Here is a 19507-nt window from a genome sequence, read left to right on the forward strand (position 1 = left end):
TTGATACTAGTAGCTTACTTTAGGAGTCTGCAGTGCTGACAGACAGTGTCCAGCAGGTCCGTCATTACATAATATATACCTGTCCGGCTGCAGTACTAGTGTGATATATATATATATTTTAATTTTATCTCATTATCATCCAGTCTATATTAGCAGCAGACACAGTACGGTAGTCCACGGCTGTAGCTACCTCTGTGTCGGCATTCGCTGGTCCATCCATAATTGTATACCACCTACCCGTGGTTTTTTTTTTCTATCTTCTTGATACTAGTAGCTTACTTTAGGAGTCTGCAGTGCTGACAGACAGTGTCCAGCAGGTCCGTCATTACATAATATATACCTGTCCGGCTGCAGTACTAGTGTGATATATATATATATTTTAATTTTATCTCATTATCATCCAGTCTATATTAGCAGCAGACACAGTACGGTAGTCCACGGCTGTAGCTACCTCTGTGTCGGCAGTCGCTCGTCATCCATAAGTATACTAGTATCCATCCATCTCCATTGTTTACCTGAGGTGCCTTTTAGTTGTGCCTATTAAAATATGGAGAACAAAAATGTTGAGGTTCCAAAAATAGGGAAAGATCAAGATCCACTTCCACCTCGTGCTGAAGCTGCTGCCACTAGTCATGGCTGAGAAGATGAAATGCCAGCAACGTCGTCTGCCAAGGCCGATGCCCAATGTCATAGTACAGAGCATGTAAAATCCAAAACACCAAATATCAGTAAAAAAAGGACTCAAAAATCTAAAATAAAATCGTCGGAGGAGAAGCGTAAACTTGCCAATATGCCATTTACCACACGGAGTGGCAAGGAACGGCTGAGGCCCTGGCCTATGTTCATGGCTAGTGGTTCAGCTTCACATGAGGATGGAAGCACTCAGCCTCTCGCTAGAAAAATGAAAAGACTCAAGCTGGCAAAAGCACAGCAAAGAACTGTGCGTTCTTCGAAATCCCAAATCCACAAGGAGAGTCCAATTGTGTCGGTTGCGATGCCTGACCTTCCCAACACTGGACGTGAAGAGCATGCGCCTTCCACCATTTGCACGCCCCCTGCAAGTGCTGGAAGTAGCACCCGCAGTCCAGTTCCTGATAGTCAGATTGAAGATGTCAGTGTTGAAGTACACCAGGACGAGGAGGATATGGGTGTTGCTGGCGCTGGGGAGGAAATTGACAAGGAGGATTCTGATGGTGAGGTGGTTTGTTTAAGTCAGGCACCCGGGGAGACACCTGTTGTCCGTGGGAGGAATATGGCCATTGACATGCCTTGTCAAAATACCAAAAAAATCAGCTCTTCGGTGTGGAAGTATTTCAACAGAAATGCGGACAACATTTGTCAAGCCGTGTGTTGCCTTTGTCAAGCTGTAATAAGTAGGGGTAAGGACGTTAACCACCTCGGAACATCCTCCCTTATACGTCACCTGCAGCGCATTCATAATAAGTCAGTGACAAGTTCAAAAACTTTGGGCGACAGCGGAAACAGTCCACTGACCAGTAAATCCCTTCCTCTTGTAACCAAGCTCACGCAAACCACCCCACCAACTCCCTCAGTGTCAATTTCCTCCTTCCCCAGGAATGCCAATAGTCCTGCAGGCCATGTCACTGGCAATTCTGACGAGTCCTCTCCTGCCTGGGATTCCTCCGATGCATCCTTGCGTGTAACGCCTACTGCTGCTGGCGCTGCTGTTGTTGCTGCTGGGAGTCGATGGTCATCCCAGAGGGGAAGTCGGAAGACCACTTGTACTACTTCCAGTAAGCAATTGACTGTCCAACAGTCCTTTGCGAGGAAGATGAAATATCACAGCAGTCATCCTGTTGCAAAGCGGATAACTGAGGCCTTGACAACTATGTTGGTGTTAGACGTGCGTCCGGTATCCGCCGTTAGTTCACAGGGAACTAGACAATTTCTTGAGGTAGTGTGCCCCCGTTACCAAATACCATCTAGGTTCCACTTCTCTAGGCAGGCGATACAGAGAATGTACACGGACGTCAAAAAAAGACTCACCAGTGTCCTAAAAAATGCAGTTGTACCCAATGTCCACTTAACCACGGACATGTGGACAAGTGGAGCAGGGCAGGGTCAGGACTATATGACTGTGACAGCCCACTGGGTAGATGTATGGACTCCCGCCGCAAGAACAGCAGCGGCGGCACCAGTAGCAGCATCTCGCAAACGCCAACTCTTTCCTAGGTAGGCTACGCTTTGTATCACCGGTTTCCAGAATACGCACACAGCTGAAAACCTCTTACGGCAACTGAGGAAGATCATTGCGGAATGGCTTACCCCAATTGGACTCTCCTGTGGATTTGTGGCATCGGACAACGCCAGCAATATTGTGTGTGCATTAAATATGGGCAAATTCCAGCACGTCCCATGTTTTGCACATACCTTGAATTTGGTGGTGCAGAATTTTTTAAAAAACGAGAGGGGCGTGCAAGAGATGCTGTCGGTGGCCAGAAGAATTGCGGGACACTTTCGGCGTACAGGCACCACGTACAGAAGACTGGAGCTACACCAAAAACGCCTGAACCTGCCCTGCCATCATCTGAAGCAAGAAGTGGTAACGAGGTGGAATTCAACCCTATATATGCTTCAGAGGTTGGAGGAGCAGCAAAAGGCCATTCAAGCCTATACAATTGAGCACGATATAGGAGGTGGAATGCACCTGTCTCAAGCGCAGTGGAGAATGATTTCAACGTTGTGCAAGGTTCTGCTGCCCTTTGAACTTGCCACACGTGAAGTCAGTTCAGACACTGCCAGCCTGAGTCAGGTCATTCCCCTCATCAGGCTTTTGCAGAAGAAGCTGGAGACATTGAAGGAGGAGCTAACACGGAGCGATTCCGCTAGGCATGTGGGACTTGTGGATGGAGCCCTTAATTCGCTTAACAAGGCTTCATGGGTGGTCAATCTGTTGAAATCAGATCACTACATTTTGGCCACCGTGCTCGATCCTAGATTTAAAACCTACCTTGGATCTCTCTTTCCGGCAGACACAAGTCTGCTGTGGTTCAAAGACCTGCTGGTGACAAAATTGTCAAGTCAAGCGGAACGCGACCTGTCAACATCTCCTCCTTCACATTCTCCCGCAACTGGGGGTGCGAGGAAAAGGCTCAGAATTCCGAGCCCACCCGCTGGCGGTGATGCAGGGCAGTCTGGAGCGACTGCTGATGCTGACATCTGGTCCGGACTGAAGGACCTGCCAACGATTACGGACATGTCGTCTATTGTCACTGCATATGATTCTCTCCCCATTGAAAGAATGGTGGAGGATTATATGAGTGACCGCATCCAAGTAGGCACGTCAGACAGTCCGTACTTATACTGGCAGGAAAAAGAGGCAATTTGGAGGCCCTTGCACAAACTGGCTTTATTCTACCTAAGTTGCCCTCCCACAAGTATGTACTCCGAAAGAGTGTTTAGTGCCGCCGCTCACCTTGTCAGCAATCGGCGTACGAGGTTACTTCCAGAAAATGTGGAGAAGATGATGTTCATTAAAATGAATTATAATCAATTCCTCCGTAAAGACATTGACCAGCAGCAATTGCCTCCACAAAGTACACAGGGAGCTGAGATGGTGGATTCCAGTGGGGACGAATTGATAATCTGTGAGGAGGGGGATGTACACGGTGATATATCGGAGGATGATGATGAGGTGGACATCTTGCCTCTGTAGAGCCAGTTTGTGCAAGGAGAGATTAATTGCTTCTTTTTTGGTGGGGGTCCAAACCAACCCGTCATTTCAGTCACAGTCGTGTGGCAGACCCTGTCACTGAAATGATGGGTTGGTTAAAGTGTGCATGTCCTGTTTATACAACATAAGGGTGGGTGGGAGGGCCCAAGGACAATTCCATCTTGCACCTCTTTTTTTTAAATTTTTCTTTGCGTCATGTGCTGTTTGGGGAGTATTGTTTTGAAGGGCCATCCTGCGTGACACTGCAGTGCCACTCCTAGATGGGCCAGGTGTTTGTGTCGGCCACTAGGGTCGCTTAGCTTACTCACACAGCTACCTCATTGCGCCTCTTTTTTTCTTTGCGTCATGTGCTGTTTGGGGAGTGTTTTTTGGAAGGGCCATCCTGCGTGACACTGCAGTGCCACTCCTAGATGGGCCAGGTGTTTGTGTCGGCCACTAGGGTCGCTTAGCTTACTCACACAGCTACCTCATTGCGCCTCTTTTTTTCTTTGCGTCATGTGCTGTTTGGGGAGTGTTTTTTGGAAGGGCCATCCTGCGTGACACTGCAGTGCCACTCCTAGATGGGCCAGGTGTTTGTGTCGGCCACTAGGGTCGCTTAGCTTACTCACACAGCTACCTCATTGCGCCTCTTTTTTTCTTTGCGTCATGTGCTGTTTGGGGAGTGTTTTTTGGAAGGGCCATCCTGCGTGACACTGCAGTGCCACTCCTAGATGGGCCAGGTGTTTGTGTCGGCCACTAGGGTCGCTTAGCTTACTCACACAGCTACCTCATTGCACCTCTTTTTTTCTTTGCGTCATGTGCTGTTTGGGGAGTGTTTTTTTTGGAAGGGCCATCCTGCGTGACACTGCAGTGCCACTCCTAGATGGGCCAGGTGTTTGTGTCGGCCACTAGGGTCGCTTAGCTTACTCACACAGCTACCTCATTGCGCCTCTTTTTTTCTTTGCGTCATGTGCTGTTTGGGGAGTGTTTTTTGGAAGGGCCATCCTGCGTGACACTGCAGTGCCACTCCTAGATGGGCCAGGTGTTTGTGTCGGCCACTAGGGTCGCTTAGCTTACTCACACAGCTACCTCATTGCGCCTCTTTTTTTCTTTGCGTCATGTGCTGTTTGGGGAGTGTTTTTTTTGGAAGGGCCATCCTGCGTGACACTGCAGTGCCACTCCTAGATGGGCCAGGTGTTTGTGTCGGCCACTAGGGTCGCTTAGCTTAGTCATCCAGCGACCTTGGTGCAAATTTTAGGACTAAAAATAATATTGTGAGGTGTGAGGTGTTCAGAATAGACTGAAAATGAGTGGAAATTATGGTTTTTGAGGTTAATAATACTTTGGGATCAAAATGACCCCCAAATTCTATGATTTAAGCTGTTTTTTAGTGTTTTTTGAAAAAAACACCCGAATCCAAAACACACCCGAATCCGACAAAAAAAATTCGGTGAGGTTTTGCCAAAACGCGGTCGAACCCAAAACACGCCCGCGGAACCGAACCCAAAACCAAAACACAAAACCCGAAAAATTTCAAGTGCACATCTCTAATAAAAATATGTGAGTCTAGAAAACAATCAGTTTCACAGAGCAAGTGTTTTAAAAACAAACAGGTAATAGCTTTAAGTACAGTGCTTTGACTCGATAAAGAGAGGTAAAACAGATGGGGCCAAATGTAATAGAGTGAGCGTTTCAGAAAGTGAGAGATTTGGTAAGGTTTTGCATTTTTTTTTAAAGTGGCAATCATTTACACAGCAAGATCAACCTGGTTTTGCTGTGTAAATGATTGCCACTTTAAAAAAAAAACACTGAAAAACCTTACCAAATCTCTCACTTTCTGAAACTCTCATTCTATTACATTTGTCCCTTTGTGTTTAAATATTACCATTATTACTATTAAAAAGGTATCAATTATTATAAGTGGATTAATACTAGAGATGAGCGGGTCTGGTTCTCCGAGAACCGGACACACCCGAACTTTGCATTCCGAGTCCAGATCCGAGTCCGGCTCGGGGACTTCCCGCATTACTCGGATCCCAAAACGAGGCAAAACGTCATCATCCCGCTGTCGAATTCTCGCAGGTTTTGGATTCTATAAAGGTGATTGGTGATTGGAACCATCTCCACTCCGGCTGTGGAGAGTGTACTGGACGGACGTGGCCGTCTCAGTACTGTGTAGTCTATCTGCTGTATCTGAAAGGGGTGCTCTGTCTGCTGTATCTGAAAAAGGGGTTCTCTGTCTGCTGTATCTGAAAAAGTGGTGCTCTGTCTACTGTATCTGAAAAAGGGGTGCTCTGCTGTATTAGTCCAGGTGGGGTGCTCTGTCTGCTATATCTGAAAGGGTGATCTGTACGTCCATCCAGGGGCTCCGCCCCAGTGTAAAATGAAAATAATACAAGCTAAAAACAAAAAGCCTAAAAATATAATTATAAAAAAATATATCTTTTATTTTTGTTTGTGCTGTACCCCAGTGTACTATACATTTTTTATTTTAGTTTCATAAGTACTGTGACACTGCCGGTTAGACTGCAGTATTTTATTATTTCGTATTCATAAACATTTTGTGCCACACTGTTGGTGAAGGTCAACCTCAGTGTTCGATTACTAGTTCTGACGCACACACATATTGTGTGATGCTGTGGGTGAAGGTGGTACCACAGTAATATATTTTATTCCCTATTCATACATGTATTGTGCGACACTTTTGGTGAAGGTCAACCGCAGTGTAGTATATTTTATTTCGCACTTATACACATATTGTGTGACACTGTGGGTGAAGGTGGTACCACAGTAATATGTTTTATTTCCTACTCATACACGTATTGTGCAACACTGTTCGTGGAGGTCAACCACAGTGTAGTATATTTAATTTCGTACTCATACACGTATTGTGTGATGCTGTGGATGAAGGTGGTACCACAGTAATATATTTTATTTCCAACTCATACACATATTGTGCGACACTGTTGGTGAAATTAAACTGTAGCGTTAGATTATTATCTTTGATTTATACATGTATTGTGACACTGTACTTGGTACATTTTTTGTAGAAATTGTAGTGTTTGTTGATAGACATGGAGGACAAACAATTGAGAGGAGAGGCAGAGACGACTTAATTCAGGACTTGTAAGATCAAAGAAAAAGTAAAAGTCGGATTAGTAAAAATCAGATTAGTGGAATAATATAACCAATAAGAAATGCTGTCTATGCATTAAAGACCATCACCAATGCCCCCAATGATTAATTTACATTTTTTTTTAACTCAAACAAATTAAATGAAATTACTTATCAATCCATCCTTCCACTACATAGATACATACTCTACCTTCCTTGGGCCCCTCATCTAGATATTGATTAGAGATGAGCGGGTTCGGTTTTACTCGGTTTTAGTTGGATTTATTCAGTTCTCAAAATGGCATCTTATTGGCTCACGGATGTCTCATGTTTTGAATAGCCAATAAGATGCCGTTTTGAGAACCGAGTAAATCCGAGTAAAACCCGAACCCGCTCATCTCTAATATTGATAAAGATCTGTGTCAGACCATTTTTGCTGATTTTGGTTTTACTTTTTCTTTTCCAAAATTTACAAAGACAGCTAAAATGTCATGATTTGGCCTTTTTTTTTGTTCCTAGAGTATTAGTAACCTCAATAACATTAATTTCCAGGCATTTCCAGGCAATTTTGACCACAGTACAAACAATGAAAAATATATATTGTACAATATATATTTTTGATGCTGTAATCATCTGTACAAATTATTTTCAGCTTCAATGTAGGTTCAGTTCCTGAAAGTAATGTTCGACCTGGAGAAGGTTCCACTTCATCCAGCTTTATGTAAAGTATGTAGTACCATGTAATTGTTTTTTTACCAATATAAACTTATTTTTGTATTAATTCAACATATTTCCACTTTATTGCAGACATCGTGGCAAAGGAAGTGCAATTGCACAGAGTTCCTGATGCGGCTCTCTTATATGGAATTAAAAACCTACAAGATCCGACTCTGGATGAAAACAATATTGTGATGTTGTCAAAATTGACTGGAAATTAGTGAAAATGAAGGTTATTGAGGTTAATAATACTGTAGGAACAAAACAGGACCAAATTCTGGGATTATAGCTGTTTTTATGACTTTAAAGAAAAAAATACAGATCCAAAACAAATACAGATCCAAAACTTGCAAGGGAAGTTTGGCAAAACAAATACAGATCCAAAACACAAAATAGATACAGATCCGTAACAAGAACCCAAAACCCAGATTTGAGCAGGCACACATCCCAAATTAATACAGCTAAAATTCTGTGTAATCTGTCAAGCATATGATTAAAAATGTCATGTTGACACTCACACTGCACAAATTATAGTACATTTGAGTAAATTATGACGTCAATATAATAAGTGAAATTCAAATCCAAATATTAATAGTTTACCTTGTTGCTTCTACTTTGAGATCTGTTGACAAGTAGTAGGGTCTTTCAAAGTTATATTCATCAAAGACCCCCCATCGTAGATGAGCCCATTCATGAACAAACACTCTTCCTGAAATTAAAGATATAATGTATGCTTTCTATGAAATATCTCAGTCATTATAATATAAGGTTTGATCAAGAAAAAAAGAGAGAGAAGCTGGGATAGATTACCTTCCTTTTCCTGCACAACACTTTAATCTAGGTGCACCAGCACCATCATTCCCATCAAGCCTAAACTCAAGATTGTTGAGAACATTTTGCAAGGTGCTCTACTGAATTCAGGGTTGTGGCTTAAAACCAGCCATGACAGATACTCCCATTGTTTAAGTCAAGTGTATCCTGTGAAGACTTTTTACATCCAGACTTCTGTTGGGTTTTGTAAAAGTAAGCCGCAGTGATGCTCACTCCAAGCAAATCAGGCCCACTGTTCCTACATCCAATACCTGTCAACAATGTCTTGCACAAAAACACTTCTTATATGTTTTTCATGTTTGAAAAAGTGGATATACAGTAGATGTGCACAGCATCACAGCAATCCACTTGTTATTCAAGAAGTGCCCCTGCACATGTTGGTTATGTTTCTGGCTTACTGAAGATACATTTCTTCAGTGCAACAGCATCCTGTTGTGATTTACATGCAGTCCACACCCGTAGGCTACATCCCGCATGAGAGAGGTGCCGGCACCCACCCCAGATGCTTCTTACATTTGCAGAAAGAGTTGAGGCTACATCGAGTATGGAAGATTAGTGCTTGGGACTTGGCGTGACATCATAGCCCAACACCATTCTCCCAGGACATCACTGACAGCAGCATCTGACAGCTTCACAGGTAAGAAGCTGCTAGCTGTTTCTCTTTCATATCAGTGGCCACTGGCCAGCCTCCATGTGTGGTTGTTTCTGGGATACTAAACTATGGGGGTGATTCAGACCTGATCGCTGGGCTGCAAACTTTGCTGTCCTGCGTTCAGGTAGTCATCGCCTCCAGGGGGAGTGTAAATTTGCTGTGCAAGTGTGCGATCCCATGTGTACGCAGAGCTGCAAAAATCCAATTTGTGCAGTCTCTGCGCAGCCCAGGACTTACTCCTACAGTGCAATGAGAAGAGGCCGGAGCTGATGTCAGACACCCTCCCTAAAAAAAGATTGGACACACCTGCGTTTTTCCAGACACTCCCAATAAACGGCCAGTTACCACCCACAAATGGCTTCCTCCTGTCAATCACCTTGCGAACGCCTGTGCGATCGGATTTTTCGCACCATCCTGTGGTTGACCGGTGATGGCCTTTGTTGTTGTCCGACACGCATGTACATTGCGGTGCATGCACAGTTACTACCTGATCGCCCGCTGTGCGAAAACGCACAGCAGCAATCAGGTCTGAATCACCCCTATGTCATTATGTCACTCATGCAGTGTTTCAGGACTTCCTTTGCAATTAACTCCAACCCTGTCTGCTCACTTTCAGGTGGCAAGCTTTAAGCTACTTTTTCAAGAGTAGTGGCTGACAATTATTCTACTAGCACTTTAGGACTACTCACTAACCCTAAATCATTTAAAGTTTTCCCTTTTTTCTGTAAAAAAATCTGCTTTGGCCATTATTTATATAAGAGTAGGACTATTACTTATGTGACACTCTACATGGATATCCTATTAACTTGGATGTATGGGGATATATGTGGCTATATAGGTTCCATCACCCATATACTGGAGACAACATGGGTGAGACACCTAAATTTTCCCTAAAAGGAACCCTCATTTCTCACTAGCCGCCACAGTGCAGCTGAAAGGGTTAACAGCTTCCCCTTGCTTAGGTTGCTAGGCAATGCCAGCAACCAAAGGACAGCAACTTGTGGAGCACTAGGACCCAGGTGCAGACCTGCAGAGCAGGAGGAATCGCAGCTGCTGATTGGGTGGTGCAGAGCGGGAAGAGTAGGAGGCAGAGTTTCCACTGAGAGTTCCCTAAGGTGATCTGAGGAAACAGCAGAGAGGAACGCTGCTGGTCTGCCCTACTGTGAGGAGGACTGTGCGCTGAGGAGAGGACCGACTGTCCATCATGTGCAGCGGTGTGAGAGAGAGCACCGTGTTGAGGAATCATTGTGCCCACTTGACAGAGCATCCCCACAGACACCGGAGGACGATGAGGAGTGAGAGCTGCGGAAAACAAGACAGGGAATTGGAACGAAGGGGCAATGTGTAACCTGTGTCAACTGGTCAGTGTGAGTAGTAAAACACCTGACTTTGGGCATTGCAGACTGTCAGTCACTGGGAGAGTGTGTGAGAGAGCTAAGTACCAGAGAACAGAGAGGGAAAAGAGAGAGAGCTACTTGTACAGTCAGTAATAACCAGGGCATGTATTAGCCAGCTTCAATTACCCTTATCAGCCAGCTAAACACAGGTTTCCAGTCATAGAGAGACTTTATGCAGCCACCCAGCTGCCACTTCTCAGTTTCCCAGTCAGTCAGAGAAACATTTCCTGTCAATATATGGCTTTTACCCACACAGAACTGTACTGAACTGCCACTACCCTTCCATCCACACAGCCAGATAGTGTGAGCTCATGAGGAGAGACATCTCAGCTGTATTGTGACAAGGTGCTAGAGACTTATCAGTCACATTTAGGGACCCAGGCACAGCTACAGTGGTAGGTATTATAGCTCCAAGGCAACAAGCCTGTGTTCTTTACCTTGGAGCCCCAGCCTTAGGAACAGAGGGGCAGATGTATTAAGCCTGGAGAAGTGATAAAGCAGTGATAAGTGCAAGGTGATAGCGCACCAGCCAGTCAGTTCAAATATGTATATTGACAGGAGCTGATTGGCTGGTGCGTTATCCCCTTGCACTTTTCACTGCTTTATCACTTCTCCAGGCTTAATACATCTGCCCCAGAGTCATACATAACAGGAGCTACTTTCACTTATACAGTTGGAGTCTGATAAACGCCTCTGTTGTGGAAATCCTTGCTTCCGTTATTTCTGCTACAGTTTCTGCTTTTCCTCCTTTAATGCTTAACCACACAGCTTCAGGAATTGCAGCCTCTCCTACACTTAATGCTAAAGTATTACTCTACTACCACAAATCTGAACTGTCACCTGCATGCTGTTCTCTGCTATAGGATTTACACTGCTTATCCCTGCATGCTGCTTTCTACTGCAATAGAACTGAACTGTACTGTATAACTGTCACACTTATAAAGAGCTGCACTGCATTGTTCGGCCTCTTAATCCACTTTGCCTTCAATTTGGACCTGCTGAAAGAGCAGTTATCCCCTTAAGTCAAATGGAACATTTAAATATTTAAGGGTTTTATTCTTACTTGCTAAAGGGCCTATAGTGGACAGAGCAGACTTTTATCTGAAAGGGCCCCAGATATAGGGACTGAGCTATAGAGAGCACTAGACCCCACTCGGTGGGCATTTAGAACATTGCAAATAGCTATTCATTAACAGTGCTTAGTGTGCCACCCTGTGGACAGTTTAGGGTACTACAGCATCATTCTTATTGAAAGTAAATCTCGCCTGCATTGTTGTGATTATTGTTATGTAATGTTATGTCACCAATTCTTGCAAAGCTTAACCAAGTTAAACTCACAGCAGTGACCAGTTATTATGTCTATCAAATAAATATTTTTGTCACCGACCTAACGCGTGGTGACCATTGTGTTGGGTCCTCTGGGGTTGGGGTTCCTTGTCCCTCTGCCTAGGGTTCCAGCAGTGAGATCCGGTCCAGGAAGTGATCCCGGGTGTAGGATCCAGGTACGTCCACCTGCACCTGCACAACACATCCACAGTACTTACCTGTTGCACATGTGTTGCAATGGTATATTTAAAAGTTTTTATTAAATTGGTAGATGACGCGTTTGAAAGGTGTCAAACATAATGGGTCTATTCAATTCTAGTCGGAACTGCCATCTAGTAGGAAAGACGGCAGTATCCGACTTTTTTAGGGTGAATCATGATTCGACCTATTCAATGAGGCTGAAGTTTTTTCCGACTTGTCGGAAAACACGTGGATCGGCAGATAAAGCCGCGGATCCATGTGTTTTGTCAGATATGAGGCCAAATCAGACAGGTATTTGGTCTATTGTTGACAATGTCAATTTGACTTTAAAAAAAGTCGGATTGACATTGTTGGAAACAGGCAAAACCTGTCGGATTTGGCCTCAAATTGAATACTGAGCTGTCGGATCCTTTCCGTCGGAAAGGATCTGACATCAATTGAACAGACCCCTAAAAATGTATGTAAGAGGCTGGTTTGAAGTTTATGTGCCTCCCACCCTGTTGCCTCAGTTATGACTCTATGAATTCAGCCAATACAGCTCATTTAAATATTTTGTCCCATAACGTTAAACTCCTAAGATGTAAACAGAGTGTAATTCATGTTTGCATGGAAATGTATTTGCCATTGCAATTTTTTTTAAGGCTGCACAATTGCTGGCACTTCCTGTCAATCACTTTTCAATAAAATCCTCAATGCGCAAGTTTGCTGATAATCTCTTAGTTGTGGGAACATCTGCATTGCGTACAAACACGAATTAGGCCTACAGTCCTCGTGCAACATACTGTAATTGAGCAACTCTTTGCAACTGCGCAAGCGTGAAAAATCTGAAAAGTCCTATTGTGCATTTACTACACAGAGTGTACGCACAAAGGTGCTGTTGCTTTCAGGTCAAATGGTATCAGAAAGGTGGCAGATAAGTAATGGCCATTCCTGTGCGGTGACTGGAAGGTGTCTAGTTGTATACTCTAAAATGGTCCGTTCAGTTTGCATGTTATGGGAGACTCAGGGACGTGCGATGAGCTAAATGGATCAGAAGGCACCGGCTAGCACCAGCGCCAGATTTAAATGCAATATATGAGCCAAAGGGTACATCTGGCCATTATACACAGGTGCAGCAGTAAAAACCCCTAGAAATTTTGTGAGTTTTGATCTGAAAGGTGCGGAAAAGATTGCAAGGTGAGGCACTGCCTCACCTGCCAAAGACTTTTTACTGTAGAATTTTGGCTATAAAAATTATTAGAATAATACAAAAGAGATATTTCAAACATATTCTTTGTATTTTACATAAACTTTACACAGTAAAACTCTGGTGCAAACGTTCGTATGTCAGGAAAGGCTCTGCCTCACCTGCCTCACCCCACTGCATATCCCTGATGGGAGTGTCGCAAGGTGTGTCAATGCGAGCAGCTGCGTTCACAGATGCTCGGCCACTCACATAGGAGCCCATAGTCAGATGGAGAAACTACACCTGCCATACGGTTCATTAGTGCACTCGATGGAGGCGTTTGAGAATGCACCAATCAGTATTACAGTATTGCTAGGTCAGTGGAGAGAGACTGCGCTCACTGAAGACAAGAAAATGGTGCTGCTAGGCCTAGAGGTGTCCTACCTCTGGATTTGTGTTAATACGGGGTAAGGTCAGCGCACTCTTGGGAGGAAATGGGGATATTAGAGAGAGAGGATAGAGACGGAGAAAGAGGAATTGAGAAGTAAAGTAGGAAGGAAAACGCAGAAGGGATATTTGAGTGTCTATCTAGAAGGCAATAAGGACCATGTATAGAATTGTTAGTGTATCGTCTTTTATTTGGTGGTAATGATAACGCTATCAGGTGTGTCCTGCAGACCACCCTTTACAGCGTACCCTCCTAAATGGTACACTTTAACTCTACCCTCTTGAGGTGAGAGTCTATAACACTCTCCGGTATGTCTGGCAGAATACCTTTATGTCGGTATTCCGTCCTTAGTAGTCCTTTTATATTCAGAGGTCCCTAAAAAGGGTGAATGTCATGTGTGCCCTAAAGGGTGCACCTTTACCATAGGTGTGGTGAATCCTATGTAACTCTGAATCTACAATAGCGTACATACGGAGGTTTGACAGGCGGGACGCCGCAAATAGTCATATACCTCACAGCTACTGACGCTATTGTAGATTCACCTGACATTCACCCTTTTAAGGGACCTCTGAATATAAAAGGTCTACTAAGGACGGAATACCGACATAAAGGTATTCTGCCGGACATACCGGAGAGTGTTATAGACTCTCACCTCAAGAGGGTAGAGTTAAAGTGTACCATTTAGGAGGGTACACTGTAAAGGGTGGTCTGCAGGACACACCTGATAGCGTTATCATTACCACCAAATAAAAGACGATACACTAACAATTCTATACATGGTCCTTATTGCCTTCTAGATAGACACTCAAATATCCCTTCTGCGTTTTCCTTCCTACTTCACGTCTTAATTCCTCTTTCTCCGTCTCTATCCTCTCTCTCTAATATCCCCATTTCCACCCAAGAGTGCGCTGACCTTACCCCGTATTAACAGTATTACAGTATGCATGAGTGCAAAAAGTTGGTGTCTCAGCCCTTTTACATACAGTCACATGGATGTACACAGGGAAGGCATTTGTATCTCCATCTGCATAAACTAGCTGATGGGCGACCACCAATAGACACTGCTGCGTGCGCTTTTGCTTGCGATTCAGAATTTGTCACGAAGATTCACTTTGTATGTTTGCACAAAATTATATATGAGTGCTTCTAGCCAATATTTACAGTTACATTTTGCACACCTGAAACCACTGCCATCGTAAAGCATTAAGCTGTGCACTTCCAGTAAAAATAGGTGCAGCCTTGCAAAGCAGGTGTTTGACATAACAAAACATCATATGCACTGGTGCCCCACATTATGTATCTGAATAAAACAGTATGCTTTCAGAGTAACAGAAACTCAAAATAATCATACGTGTGCATGTCTTTTCCAACTAAACATCCTTTAAAACTTCTTTCTTTACCTCGAGGTCCATACACTGAGATGAGTTTATCATCCAGCAAGAAGTTGGGTGTAAAATGGATATATCTTGCTGGCTCTCCACAGCCTCCATATTGTAAGGTATATGGATCTTCTCCATATTTCAGGTAAGGATCAGCAACAATAACATCAGCCTAAAAAAGTAAAAGGTTTATTTTGACATGTTTTACATTTTCTTATACTTTTTTATTTACTGTACATTATTAACAGCTACAGTTCAGTAAAACTATAAATGTAATCATATATAAATTAGAGATGGGCCCGCCCCCATTTTTGCTGCTTTTGGAATGGATTCTAATTCGATATTGGGTCTGGATTCTGTTTTGCAAAAACAGCAGTGTTTTGGTTTTGGATCTGTATTTTTTGTTTAAAAAATTGCTAAAAACAAGTATAACAACTATTTGGACCCTTTTTTGTTTATACTGTAATTTAACCTCAATAACATTAATCTCCAGTCATTTCCAGTAAATTCTGACCACCTCACAGCTCACAATATTTTGTTTTGAACTATTCACCAATATTGGTCAAAGGATGCAGCAAGCTGGATAGTTAAACTAAAGGCCAGTACTCACTGGCCGATGTCAGAGAGATGTGTGCTGAGCGGTTCGCTCAGCACACATCTCTCCCGGCACTCAGCACAGCGCGATCTGTGCTGAGCGTGCGGGGGGAGACGGGGGGGGCCGCTCACTTCACCCAGCGGGTGAAGTGAGCGACCCGCTAGATTGGCCTGCATGCAGGCCAATCTAGCAGCAGCGATAGCGATGCGCGGGGCTGCGCATCGCTATCGCTGAGGGGGCTACACACGGAGCGATCGTGCTTAAAATCTAAGCAATCTAGTCAGATTGCTTAGATTTTAAGCAGCGATCGCTCCGTGAGTACCCCCCTTAAGTGATAGAGCAGCAGTACAAATACACAGCACAATACACATTACATTGCACAGTAGTGTCCGTTAGTCACATTACACCACAGTAGTATCACTTATACAGTGGTGCTGGAAAGTTTGTGAACTCTTCAGACTTTCCCGTATTTCTGCTGAGATTTGGCCTAAAGCTACCTCAGATTTTTACACAAGTCCTAAAAGTAGATAAAGAGAACCAAATCAAACAAATGAGACAAAAAAAAAAATGTAGACGTGCTTATTTTTCTATTGAGGAAAATGATTCAATATCACATATCTGTGAGTGGCAAAAGTATGTGAACCTTTGCTTTTAGTATCAGGTATGCAGCAATAACTGCATGTAAACGTTTCTGGTAATTGTTGATTAGTCCTGGACATCGGCTTGGAGGAATCTTACCCCATTCCTCCAAGACTTATGAACATTAACATTAGCTTATGTGAGAAAGGCCTTCAGTCGCTTAGAGGTTACCTTGGGTTCCTTTGTGACCTTGCGAACCATTACTGGTTGTTGGTCGACCACTTCTGTGGAGAATAATTAGAGATGAAAGGATTCTGTTCCTGAGGAACCGAACCTCATTCCCCCCCCCCACCCCTCCCGAACATTGTGATATCAGAGTCCGGCTCGGGACTTCCCGCCTTACTCGGATCCCAAAGCGAGGCTGAACGTCATCTTCCCACTGTCGGATCCTCGTGGGTTTTGGATTCTATATAAGTCCCCGTGCATCAGCACCATCTTCACTCCGGCATTGGAGAGTGTACTGGACGGTTGTGTCTGTCTCAGTACTGGGTGGCGTGGCATGGTGTGCGGCGGAGTGAGGTGCCCTGTGTGCTGTATTTGAAAAAAGGGTACTCTATGTCTAAAAAGGGTACTCTCTGTATGCTGTATCTGAAAAAGGGGAGCTCTCATCTGGTGTATCTGAAAAAGGGGTGCTCTCATCTGCTATATCTGAAAAAGGGGTGCTCTCGCTGTCTGCGGTATCTGAGAAAGGGGTGCTCTCTGTCTGCAGTATCTGAAAAGGGGGTGCCTTCTATGTCTACTATATCTGAAAAATGGGTGCTCTCTATCTTCTGTATCTGAAAAGGGGTGCTCTCTGTCTGCTCTATCTGAAAAAGGGGTGCTCTCTCTGTCTGCTGTATCTGAAAAAGGGGTTCTCTGTCTGCTGTATCTGAAAAAGGGGTGCTCTCTCTGCTGTATCTGAAAAATGGGTGCTCTCTCTGTCTGCTGAATCTGAAAGGGGTAATCTGTCCATCCATCCAGGGGCTTTGCCCCAGTGTAAAATTAAAATAATAAAAGTAAAAATAAAAAGCCTAAATTTATAAAAAATATTTTTTTGTTTGTTTGTGCTGTACCCCAGTGTACTATACAATTTTTATTTTATTTTCATAAGTACTGTGACACTGTTGGTCAGACCGCAGTATATTATTTCTTACTCATACACTTATTGTGCAACGCGGTCAGTGAAGTCAACCGCAGTGTGTAATTATTATTATATACATTTCTGACTCATTTGTGCGACCCTGTCAGTGAAGTCAACCGCAGTTTGTAATTATTATTATATACATCTCTGACTTATTTGTGCAAAGCTGTCGCTGAAGTCAACTGTAGTGTGTCATTATTATATACATTTCTGACTCATTTGTGCGACACTGTCGGTGAAGTCACCCGCAGTGTATAATTATTATTTACATTTCTGACTCATTTGTGCAACGCTATCGGTAAAGTCAGCCGCAGTGTGAAATTATTATATACATTTCTGACTTATTTGTGCGACGCTGTCGGTGAAGTCAACTGCAGTGTGGAATTATTATTTACACTTCTGACTCATTTGTGCGATGCTGTCGGTGAAGGTCAACCCCACTTTGTGTTGATAGAAATGGTGGCTACTACCAGTGCTGAAACTGCTGCCACTAGTCATGACATTGACAATGCAAGTCTGTCAGCATCATATGCTAAGGCAGATGCCCAGGGGCATAAAGGGCTTTAGTCAGGGTATGTAAAATCATTTAATTTTAAAGTGCTAAAGAAAAAAAAGTATCAAAAGGAAAGTTAGCTGCAGAGGCAAACTGCGCATTTAGAATCAGAATCATCAGACATTCTTGAGGCACATTTAGGGGTGTCCACGTCAGCTATGTGTGAGTCTGACATTTCTCACACTGTCCTCATAGAGAAGCCTCTTTCACCTCCTTCCACAATTTCTGAACCATCTGCACATGTGGGAACATTACAAGTAAAGATGGTGACAAATCTGATGAGAAGGGTGATTAATCTGACAAGGAGGACATAAAACAAATTGAGGATTTGTGTGTGGAAAGGGGACAGGACTAGGGGGGTATGTGTGTACTACTGTATCTGACAGTGAGGATGTTGATGATGATGTTGTTTGTGTAAGAAAGCCACAGATGGCTGCAGTTATTGACCATGATAAAAAAAAGCCATTGTGATGCCTGGGCATAAGACCAAAACAGCCACCTCTTGAGTGTGGGATTATTTTTACCGCAATCCTGACAATGTTTATGAAAGCATCTGCTCCATTTGTGAGGCCAAATTTAGTAGAGGTTGGAACGTTAGCCATCTAGGTACCTCCTCCATGTTACGTAATTTGTGGCGAAGACATGAAATTTATTGTACAAGATTATAATGTAATTAACACCTCATCATCAACATCCTCAGAGTAATTACTTAACGGAGGAAGTCCTTCTAAAAAATAGTTTTGTGGGGGACCAAACAAACCAATTATTTCAGCCACAAGTGATGGTCCCTGTCACTGAAATGATTGGTTTGTAAAACTGTGCATGTCCTGTTTAATATATATAACATATGGGTGGGTGGGAGGGCCCAATGACAATTCCATCTTGCACCTTACAGTATTTATTTGTGTTATGTGCTCTTTGGAGCATTTTTTGGGCATAGTTTATAAAACTGCCATCCTGTCTGCCACTGCAGTGCCACTCCTAGATGTGCAAGGTGTTTATGCCACCCACCTCTGTCGCTTAACTTAGTCATCCAGCTACCTTGGAGCAACCTTTTAGCCTAAACTGAATGCAAACACTATTGTCAGCTGTGAGGTGTACAAAATAGACTGGGAATGAGTGGAAATTAATGTTATTGAGGTTAATAATACTGTAGGAACAAAAACACCCCCAAATTCTGTGATTTTTAGCTATTTTTATGATTTTTAAAAAAAAAATTAGAACCAAAACACACAAGGGCTATTTTGGCAAAACAAATTCAAAACCAAAACACAAAAAAAAGAAAAATGGGCAGGCGTACATCTCTAATAATAATGGTCTGGAATTTCCTCCATTTGTAAACAATCTGTCTGACTGTTGATTGAAAATACCTGATTCTAATTTTACCTTCATAGTAAAGCCACTTATAAATAATAAAACCACAGAAGAGTCATTTATACACATTACAACACACAGTAGTACCCCTTATACTGTACATGTTACATCACAGTAGAGCCCCTTATACACATTACACCACACAGTAGTATCCCTTATACTGTAAATGTTACATCTGGACACATATTAATTATACAGGTTCTGTGGCTGATTAAAACCAGGTGAAATGGAGTCTTGAAGTCAGCCAGCCACAGAACCTGTGTAATTAATATGTGTCCGGAATTAAAGGGATGAGGTAGTAACCCTAGTAGTACCCCTTATAC

The 19507-nt window shown here is 43.3% G+C and overlaps 1 protein-coding gene across 1 annotated transcript in view; it reads right to left on the minus strand.

Moving 5' to 3' along the window:
- LOC134956857 (calcium-activated chloride channel regulator 1-like) overlaps positions 1-19507 on the minus strand; it is a 135467-nt gene that overhangs the window by 83648 nt on the left and 32312 nt on the right. The window contains exons 3-4 of the mRNA XM_063938752.1: positions 14925-15075; positions 8105-8213 (exon numbers count right to left, since the gene is read on the minus strand). Coding sequence (XP_063794822.1) covers positions 8105-8213; positions 14925-15075 — 260 coding nt within the window. The remainder of the gene's footprint in view (positions 1-8104; positions 8214-14924; positions 15076-19507) is intronic.

Source organism: Pseudophryne corroboree, chromosome 9 (genome assembly GCF_028390025.1).
Source record: "Pseudophryne corroboree isolate aPseCor3 chromosome 9, aPseCor3.hap2, whole genome shotgun sequence".
Lineage (NCBI taxonomy): Eukaryota > Metazoa > Chordata > Amphibia > Anura > Myobatrachidae > Pseudophryne > Pseudophryne corroboree.